The following is a 10,216-nucleotide window of genomic DNA, read 5'->3' as shown; positions in this document are numbered from 1 at the left end:
GAACGGTTGAAACCAGTGAGGGTGACACATGAAACCAGTGAGGTGTACGTATGAAACCAGTGAGATGAACATGTAAAGCTTTAACCAGTAGGGTTAAGCTAAAGTGTTCGCGCCCGGTCAGGTTCCACTGAGTCCAGCAGCAGGTATGAACGCCGTCCAGCTTAGTCACATGGGTCTGTCTCCTGACGACATCACATGGTCACACGGGGCCGCCGCCTAACGACTGACATTCCCGGCTCCCTCCTCAAGGAGCCCAACACAAACATGAGCTGGAGCAGGGACACTTTGTAAAAGAGAGAGTCGTACAAGGAGATCTGTCAGAGGCATCAGGAGGAGTGATGTCACCCCGGCCGTCTCCACCGTGATCAGAGCCCCGTTCGATGGCCGCTGATAAGGACTCTGGGAGCCCAGCGCTCTGATTGGCAGCGGCAGGAAGTGGCCCTAACCAAACACGCTCTCCCAGACATCTGACACCCGTTACGGCCCCTAATCGAATCATGGCGGTCCCCGCGACAGACTGGACTGATCAAAACAAACCGTTTGGTGACAGAGCAGACAGAGCAGGACAGCAAACATAGGTGGGGCTAGGTGGGCCTAGGTGGGGCTAAGCTGGTCTAGGTGGGCCTCAGTGAATCTATGTAGGGCTAGTTAGGCCTAGGTGGGCTTAGGTGGGCCTAGCTGGGGCTAGCTGGGGCTAGGTGTACCTATGGGGCTAGGTGTACCTATGGGCTAGGTGTACCTATGGGGCTAGGTGTACCTATGGGGCTAGGTTGGCAGAGGTAGGCCTAGGTTGGGCTTGGTGAGGCTAGGAGGGGCTAGGTAGGCCTCGTGAGACTTTGTGGGCCTAAGTGGGGCTAGGTTAGGCTAGGTGGGCCTGTCCTGGTTTCCATGGCACCTCAGTCTACCCCTGTTTGGCTGTGGGGGAGACGCCCCTCCCAGAGTGGGGGTCTTTGAGCTGGGAGTGACCCCACGCTGTCACCATCACACCATGACCTCATCAGCGCCACCACCTTAAGCTCCCCCCCCTGCGGTCGAAAGGAAGTAGGTCACAGCAGGAAGTAGGTCACAGCGTGGCCGATCGGGACGTGATGAAACAGTGAGGGCGTCACAGCATCGCTGAAGAGCATGGGGATGTTCTACAGGTTAGAGTTGGTTTACCTGAGCCTGCTCGGTGTCATGGCTGCTCGGTTAGTGTGGCTTCATGTGTGGAATGGTGTAATGAGTCTAACTAATTAATAAAGCTAATAGGTTTAATTAATAAAGTTGATGGGTTAAATTAATAATGTAATGGGTTTTAATGAAATTAGGGGTTTTAATAATGCTTCTGGGTTTCAATAAAGGTTAGGATTTTTATATTAAAGGTTAAAGGTTGTTTTAATTAAAGGTATGGGTTTAATTAATAAAGGTTCAGGGTTTTAATAAAAAGTTAAGGGTTTTATAATAAAGGATCAGGGTTGTATTAATTAATGCTATTGGTTATAATAATAAAATGTCAGAAAAATGATTGAAGATTAGTCGATGATAATATGAATTAGTACAAAATAAAATAACGGATTTTTGAACGGTAAATGTATATTTTAATTTTAAATACACCAAACATTTCCATATAAACATGTTTATTCCAAACTAAAGCCGTCCATGACTACAATGGTAAGTGGCTTCAAGTTACTATTATTTGTGTTATCATATCTCAGAGGTAGACCTTCTGACTCTTAACTTAAGTTGACAGCCTACTCACAATATAACGATTTTACATATCTTTGCCTAAAACGTAACATATTTTACAGCAACAATTCCATGCCTAAACAAGTTCACTGGTGAAACGCCGTGGCTTTTTACTGCGACTTCACCAGGGTTTAGGTTTTACACAACTTCAATTAAACGACGGCTGGGACTGTGAAACATAAAAGAAAGACTTCTATACATACCGAGCCCCACATCCATTTATTATGCTTTCATCCAATACATTTGTAACAGTGTGACCCCGGCCGTGCTCCGACGGGTAACTGGAAGCAGATGAGGACCCGGGCGATTACCGCACAGCGCGGCTGCAGCGCACAAAGACATTAGGGTTCGGTTTCAGCCCGCCTCGAACCCGGATCTGCCGCGGCCCGGGTCCAGGACTCAATGGTACCCACGGAGGGAGCAGAGGTCGGGGTATAGGCCTACCGCCAGCCCCCCTCAGACTCAGTTTCTCCTGCACATCTTTGTTCTCACACGGAGGTACAGGATGAAGAGTCCAGGCTCCTCGGGTTCAAGATCGAGCCGAGACGCTTCGGAACGACCAAGTTTCACAACAAAGCCTTTAAATAACGAGAAATGAGAGAGTGCTATCGGTGTGATTTAACTGTTGGACGGAATTATTTTCGTTATTCATGGTTTCGCTTTTTTTCCCCGAGGTGATATATTTAAAGGTTTATTAGAGTTTAACGGTTCATCGGATTCGTGGGAATTTCCCGCTAAGAAAACACGTGGTGTGAGTTCAAACGTTAATGTTTTCTGTTCTTATCTTATCTTTGCTTCCAAATGAAGTTTGTAGCGATAGTTGGATTGGATCCTTAGAATTTGGCCGGATTTCTTTTTCAATGAAATACATCTCCAGTCTGAAGAGCGATCTATGCAACATGCTAGCCCAACATGCTAAACATCCGCCAGGGTTTATTGAATCATCAGGTTGGTCTCAACATCTGGGGTATGGATGAAATGTGTAGGGCTACATTTTTTAAACTTCCAAGGCAGTGTCTGTCTCCAGGATTGACGCTGCCTTGGAAGTTTAAAAAATGTTCTAAATAAGACTATTCTAAATAACTTCCAACAATTATCCTATTAATGATAGCGTCAGCGCGGTAACGACACCAGGCACCTTTGGAGATCCTAAGTGGTCTGTGCTCTGGTGGACTCACTCTTCTCTGTCTGGGCCAAAGTTTCTGCCTCTCTGTTTGTTTTTCATCCACCGAGATTGTGCAATTCCCCAGCTCTGGGATGAGCCAAATGGAACGCGCTCAAGTTCTTGTTCCTGTCCCATGCCAAGCATTCCCGGGACGGCGCCCAACCCCCGGTCACATGGCCCAGGAGATGTTGGCGGCGTGCTCCTTGGCCTTCATGCGCAGCACGGCGATGCTGGACGAGCGTCGCTCGAACTCGGGTTTGGTCTCGAACACGTGGTGCCCCCCCCCGGGCGCGGGGCCCAGCAGGGAGTCGGCGCTGAAGAAGTTGTTGAGGGAAACGTGTCCGAACTGGTTCTGCTGGTTGGGGAAGCCCACGTAGCCCCCGTGGTCCACGGAGGCCCCGCCGCCGCCGCCGCCACAGCCGCCACCACCGCCAACCGAGGAGGAGGAGGAGGAGGAGGAGCGGGGAGGCGCATGGGGGGGGTAGGAGGAGACGCCACAGGGGGGAGAGGAGCGAGGGAGCACGCAGTGGGACGGCACCACCCCCCCGCTCGGACCACCGCCTGCCCACAGGTTACTGGGGATCTGGAGGACAGAAGGGAACCGGGTCAGAACGGAACTGGGTCAGAATAGAACCGGGTCAGAACATGACCGGCTCAGAACGGAACCGGTCAGAACAGAACCAGGAACAGAACCGAACCGGATCAGCACAGAAGCAGTCAGAACAGAACCGGTCAGTACGGAACCGGGTCAGAACAGAACCGGGTTAGAGCAGAACCGGTCAGTACGGAACCGGGTCAGAACGGAACCGGGTCAGAACGGAACCGGCTCAGAACAGAACCGACTCAGAACAGAACCGACTAAGAACAGAACGGGCTCAGCAGTCCGGAAAACCCGGACTGCTGAGCCAGTCCGGGTTTATGGTCCTTAATGGATCCTTGTTTCACTCAATTATATTATTAGTCTCCTAATTCTGCCCTCCTGCTGTCTGCCTTAATCACCCGGGTTGGCCAAAACAATTGATTGAATATTTTATTAGTTCAATTTAGCTGTTTATTTAAAAATAGGGTTAGGATTAGTTTAGCAGTAATAGTAGTAGTAGTAGGATAGTAGTAGCATAGCTTTATCAAGGGCAGATATTTGAGTATATCCTAAAGTCGCAGTGTTCAAACATCGCTCCAAACGACAATTAATGGATTCAATAATGAAGGAGACGCTTGAATGTTTCCTACGGAAGTAGTAAAATATAGCAAATAGGACTTATAATTTAACCTAGGATTTAAGCCTTTAAAGCTTTGTGGTCCCAACCATGGAATTAAAAATAAATTGTGTATTTAATATTTGAATATATTAATTGATATGAAACATCCCAGTATTTCAATATACTCTATATGTTTGTATTTATGAAGGCTTACTTTTAACTAAACTAAAGATGCCAACATGTTGGGTCTATCTTGTTTCTGCTTATAGGTCACTTTCATATTAGTCTGACTTAAGGACAGTGTAATCTACTTTGTTGGACGACACGGTGAATCAAAACAATGAAGTCATCAGTCATCACTACAGACATATTCATATCAGTATACATCGATCAGGGGAATTGGTTCCCACAGATCAGTCCAGTAGACCAACTCGAAACAGACACAATCGCATACAAACGATTTAAGTGGATGGCCTACGTACTGTACGTAGACAGATATATTTTTTATCATGCATTAAAGGTCGGCTATATTTCTGCAAAATAAAAAGCAGTTTTTAACCGTTGAAGCATCTGGCCGTTGCGTAACCGGCGCGTTTTAATCCAAGGTGACAACGACAAATGAAGCAGCACCCACCCTAGTCCCTCACAGACAGAGATGACATCTGACAGTGACTTCGTCCCGGTCGATACGTATGGAACTACTTCAATCAGCGGACTTATATCCACCATTACTCCGGTGAGCTCTAGTGACATCTAACGCCATAGGCGCACGATGTCCTCCCGTGTGCCAACAGGCCCACAGCGAGCCAGTTTGGCCTTCACCACTAAACCAACTACCCCTCAAGGCTCTGAGAGAACCAGGTCCAGTCGGGCTCAGAGGGCCTGCGTACAATCATCCATCTCATTATAGAACTCGAAGGTAACAAGAACAACTTGTGTCTTTCTTGGTCTAGAAAAAGTGGAATTGTTTTGGCGCAGTTTCAGATGTTGTTGCCTGTGATGGAAAGTGACTCCAGCCGCGTTTCAGTCCTAAACGCCCCAAAACCTGGACGGGGAGGACCACGTGAACACAGCCTATGAATCGTGTTGTTTTAGGGTTCATCTATTCATCAGCGCGTCTCGTCTCCTCCACCTCGGCGCAACGTGATCTTTGCCACGACAGCGAGATGAATCGTCTGACGTGAAACCCTCAGCTCACAAATTCTGGACACCTCACCTCAGCTCTCGTCTCATCAACCACCAGGACTTCGTCCCAGAAAGGGGACGGTATCTGAGGGCTGTTCCTACACATCTACTGGGCTCATGCTTACGAAAAATCTAAAACGCTAACCCTAAATGTATATGTAGAAGTTATTATCAGCACGGTTTATGGAATCCACTCTGGAACTTCGAGAACATAAACCGGTCTCCGATCCGGACAAAGTCTGGATTCATCCAGAGACAGAACGCACCAAACGCTGCTTTAACTGTTAGATACGATGAAGCCTGAATCCATCTCACACGTGTTGGCCTACATGTGGCTGAACCAGTAGGTGTGTTTTTATGTGATGTTTGTATTAAACTCAGTCCAGTCCAGGTTCTGGAGAAAGACATTAAGTCCTCTGGATGCTGCCCTCATCATGCAACAGGGAGAATTTATGGATTTGTAAGGTCCGTTGAAGTTCCGATTTCTGGAGGAACCAGTCTAAGTGTTAACCTGTCTAAGTGGTAAGAGGTAAAGGGAAGTTTAAGGGTACTCGCCTGTGCGTAAGAGTCTGCTCGGGGCAGCACGGACAGGTCGTAGGTGGTCGCGAAGTGCGTCTTGGCTTGCTGAAGTTGTCCGTAACGCTCTCGTTTCCTCCACTTCGCTCTCCTGTTCTGAAACCAAACCTGTCGGTAACGTAATGAAGGCATTAAAATATTACGATGAAGAAAGCATAAAACTGTCTTCATTGTAATTATTGTATTATTTCGTGCTAAAGTAAGACGCATTCTCCACACTTTCTATCATCAATAAACCTCCCGATACCGTCCAAATGACGCCCTTGGAAATAAAACATTTAATAATTATAATTTAAGATATCAATAATATGCTGCTGGCCGCACACTTAAAATAAAGTTCGTGTGACACATTTCTGTACAGAGATACATGTGTGTGGGGGGGAAAGTGTGTGAGAGCGAGGTGGCAGTTTCCTCTCGCTGCAGATTGTTTGTGATTGAGTGTGTGCATGCGTGTGTATGTGTGTGCGTGTCTGCGTGCGTGCGTGCGTGCGTGTGAGAGAGAGAGTGCGTGCGTGTGTGTGTGTGTGTGTGTGTGTGTGTGTGTGTGTGTGTGTGTGTGTGTGTGTGTGTGTGTGCGTGCGTGCGTGCGTGCGTGTGTGCGTGTGTGTGTGTGTGTGTGTGTGTGTGTGTGTGTGTGTGTGTGTGTGTGCGTTAAACGCAGGCCTACCTGCACCCTGGCCTCAGTCAGCTCCGTCCTCATCGCCAGCTGTTCCCGGACGTACACGTCTGGGTAGTGCGTCTTCTGGAACACCTTCTCCAGCTCCTCCAGCTGCGCGCTCGTGAACGTGGTCCGGTGCCGCCGCTTCTTGCTGCTCGAGACGTTACTGTCACATTTGCCGTCTCCGAGATCGTCGAGGTCCGCCATCTTGTCGGGGCCCCCCAGAGCCCCCGGGGATCCTCCGCGCATGTTGCAGCAGCTGTCCATCGTCCTGCCCATCTCCCGGTGTAGGGGATCATCCTCCGGTTTGGAGGAGTAGGAGCTCACTGGAACCGATCAGAACATCATGATGAGCCGCAGAACCGACCAGAGACACCGGCGCTAGTTCGTTATTATAGTTCTCATATATTCAATGGGCATTAAATTGATTCATATTCATGATTAACGATATTTTTAACCCGCTGAATATAGAGGGATAAATCTCATAAGGGAGGTGAAATCCTGTCCACTAACAGTTTACAGGCTAAGTTAATAGTGCACAAAAAATGCTATATCAATAAATAGGCCTAGATATAGCCTAATAACACATTGATAAAGTATATATTAATTAAAGACAAGTTTACAAAATATTTATTTATCTATAAGTGTAGGCCTATAGGCTATTGATCTATAACAGCTTTAGATGATATGATATAGATATAGTAGGCCTATTCAATATAAACATATATCGATATAGCATTAAATATATAGCCTGTATTACATATAGACATAGGCTATAGAACATAAACATATATTAAATATAGACATATATAGAGAGACATTAAATATAAACATATATAGATATAGATAGAGTATCAAATATATAGACAAAGATATAGTTATATTATTAAATACAGACATGTATATACAGATATAGTATTAAATATAGGTATAGTATTACAGTTAAATTTAAAATTTAGATATAAATAGAGTATTAAATATAAAAATATTTATATTGATATAGTATTAAATATTGACATAAATAGTATTCAATATTACATTTACATATATATAGACGTAGCCAAAGCTAAAGGTAAATACATAGATTGATATACAGAACGATATAGTTCTAATGAGACATATGGTTTAATTTAAGATATAGCTTCTTAGACATAGCTGTAGATGGTATAGAAATATAGCTGTGGACATAGTTAAGATATAAATATCGATATAGCTATAGAAACACAGCTATATAATTTGTTAAGATCTAGATATTGAGAGAAATAGTTTGATATAGGTATATAAATAAAGCTGTACACACGTTAAGATATCGATTTACATTTATTAAGACATAGCAGCCTACATAGTCAGAAAAAGTTAGATCTAGATATAGTAAGACATAGTTATATATATATATATATATATATATATATATATATATATATATATATATATATATATATATATATATAGACATAGTTATATATATATAGACATAGTTATATATATACAGACATAGCTATAACTATGTCTTTATTTATATTTAAAGACATAGTTATATTTAGATATAGATATATAGATAAAGTAAGACTTATAGATATAAATAGTAAGACATAGTAGCTCTAGTTATAGTAAGCCATATTTAGGTATAGTAAGACATAGTTAGATCTTGATACATTATAACATAGTTAGATATAGGTATATATAGATATAGTATAGATCTAAATATATATATCTAGCCCGCAGCCCACCATCTTCGCAGGGCGAGGCCCGCTCCAGCCCGGCTTGCTGCTCGCCGGCCCCCTTGCTGTAGTACTGCTGAACTCCGGCCTCCAGGCCGTCCATGACCTGGTCCAGCGCGGCCCCGGGACCCAGGTAGTACTCGCCGCCCTTCATGGCCTGGCTCTTCAGTGCGAACTTATCCTCCATATATTCCATCATCATTCTACCGGACGTCCCCACCATAAGCCCTCCTGGGTCGTCAAACCCTCCGGGATCGATAAGCAGGATTGATATTCGGGATCGATACGCGGTGCTAACAGAGTCGTTGATGCCTTGCTCTGAGGCGTCACGGAGGAGCGGCCCAGTTTATAAGGAACAACGGACGCGCTCTACTGTGCGCGGAGAACCAGCGGCGCATCACGGCCGGGTCGGCCAATCAAACGTCGTGAGGACTCCGATCCACGCCCCCTTCTCGAACCCAAACGCAAACACAAATAAAGACCGTCCGTTACATTCCCCTGGAAGGACGCTTGCGAAGGGAAACAAATCAAATTAGCTTTTAATTTATTAAATGTTTGGATATCCAGTTATAGGGCAATCAATTACGCAGAGAGAGAGAGAGAGAGAGAGAGTTGAGGTCCGTTTGGCTCCACTGAGATGATCAGGAGGAGCTCTGATCACACTGTGGCCGAGATGGAAGCGAATAGCCTTCATTGGCCCAGGACACATACACACACACACACACACACACACACACACACACACACACACACACACACACACACACACACACACACACACACACACACACACACACACACACACACACACACACAGACACACACACACACACACACACACACAAGACTTTCTCATACACAAACACACACACACACACACACACACACACGCGCACACACACACACACACACACACTATAGACACACACAGACAGTATGTGTGTCCGCCTGTCTGTCTGTCTGTCTGTCTGTCTGTCTGTCTGTCTGTCTGTCTGTCTGTTCCCGCCTGTCTGTCTGTCTGTCTGTTTGTCTGTCTGTCAGTATGTATGTCAGTCTGACTGTCTGTCTCTGTGTGTGTGAGATAGACTTGCATTGCATTGTATAGTCATCACACTACTCAATATCAAAATAAAACCCAACTTAGTTTCCACTGGCTTATTAATTGTATTAATACACATTTATTATTAGACACACAGGCCCGTCAATCCGTAACATGTAGGCCTATTGCTAAACGCGTTGGCATAGAAGGGATTAGGAAGAGTATTTAATACAAAGAGTGAACAGCATACACAAAGAATTGTTCAGCATTTTCTCTTTTTTTATGTCCATATAGCGCTGCGTTTTCTACAGAAAAATATATTTTAAAAAAGATGTCCCATGAACACAAATGTACTCGAAATGTGGGCATCATTTTTAGATGGCAGTAGAAAGGGACCAATTTCTTTCAATATCAGAAATCACTCAGGAGACAAACTACATGGATATTAGTTTATATCAGAATATAAAATTATTGGTTAATTATTATGATATATTTTAAAATGATAACGTAATAAAATAACATAGTATGGTATCCTAATATAATTATAATATTAATTCTGTAGGCCAAAAAGTATTTCTGATATTCCAAACAAAATGCCATTAGCCACGATTAGGCCATTTGTGTATAGGCTATTTGTTGATGAAGTCCATGCATACATTTCGCTTGAGCTGGCATGAATTATCAAGGTCAAATATTCTCCACAGAAAAATGGAGAAATATAATTTGTGGACTCCCAGCAGGGCAGAGTAAATAAAACCTGCGCCTCGCTTGATCGCATCCCGATTGGACAAAGCCTTTCCTTAATGCAGGGCCCCTGCACGCATCAGACAGCCAGGCCTTTATGAGCAGAACCCATCCAGAAGGCAGGGCTGCAGTGACAGAGGAATTAGCCCGCCTGCAGACGGGGTGTTTCAGCGGGGAAAGCAGGAAAGGGGGTCTTTACCTCGA

General features: G+C 44.8%; 2 protein-coding genes across 2 annotated transcripts in view; both read right to left on the bottom strand.

Moving 5' to 3' along the window:
- Nucleotides 1-982, bottom strand: part of LOC115550771 (proline-rich protein HaeIII subfamily 1-like) — a 2,117-nt gene extending 1,135 nt beyond the window's left edge. Inside the window, exon 1 of the mRNA XM_030366062.1 lies at nt 906-982. Within this exon, the coding sequence (XP_030221922.1) occupies nt 906-982 (77 nt within the window). The remainder of the gene's footprint in view (nt 1-905) is intronic.
- A 572-nt stretch (nt 983-1,554) lies between these two features.
- On the bottom strand, nt 1,555-8,561 carry alx1 (ALX homeobox 1). The gene is made up of 4 exons (XM_030365293.1): nt 8,239-8,561; nt 6,518-6,834; nt 5,830-5,958; nt 1,555-3,473 (listed from the first exon to the last, which is right to left on the bottom strand). The coding sequence occupies exons 1-4, from the start codon at nt 8,450-8,452 to the stop codon at nt 3,060-3,062; spliced, it is 1,074 nt and encodes a 357-aa protein (XP_030221153.1). The 5' UTR covers nt 8,453-8,561; the 3' UTR covers nt 1,555-3,059.
- Between the last annotated feature and the right edge of the window lie 1,655 nt (nt 8,562-10,216).

The sequence above is a fragment of the Gadus morhua genome, chromosome 9 (genome assembly GCF_902167405.1).
Source record: "Gadus morhua chromosome 9, gadMor3.0, whole genome shotgun sequence".
Taxonomy (NCBI): domain Eukaryota; kingdom Metazoa; phylum Chordata; class Actinopteri; order Gadiformes; family Gadidae; genus Gadus; species Gadus morhua.
Note: the sequence above shows the minus strand (reverse complement) of the source record. Positions and strands in the feature narration are given on the sequence as shown.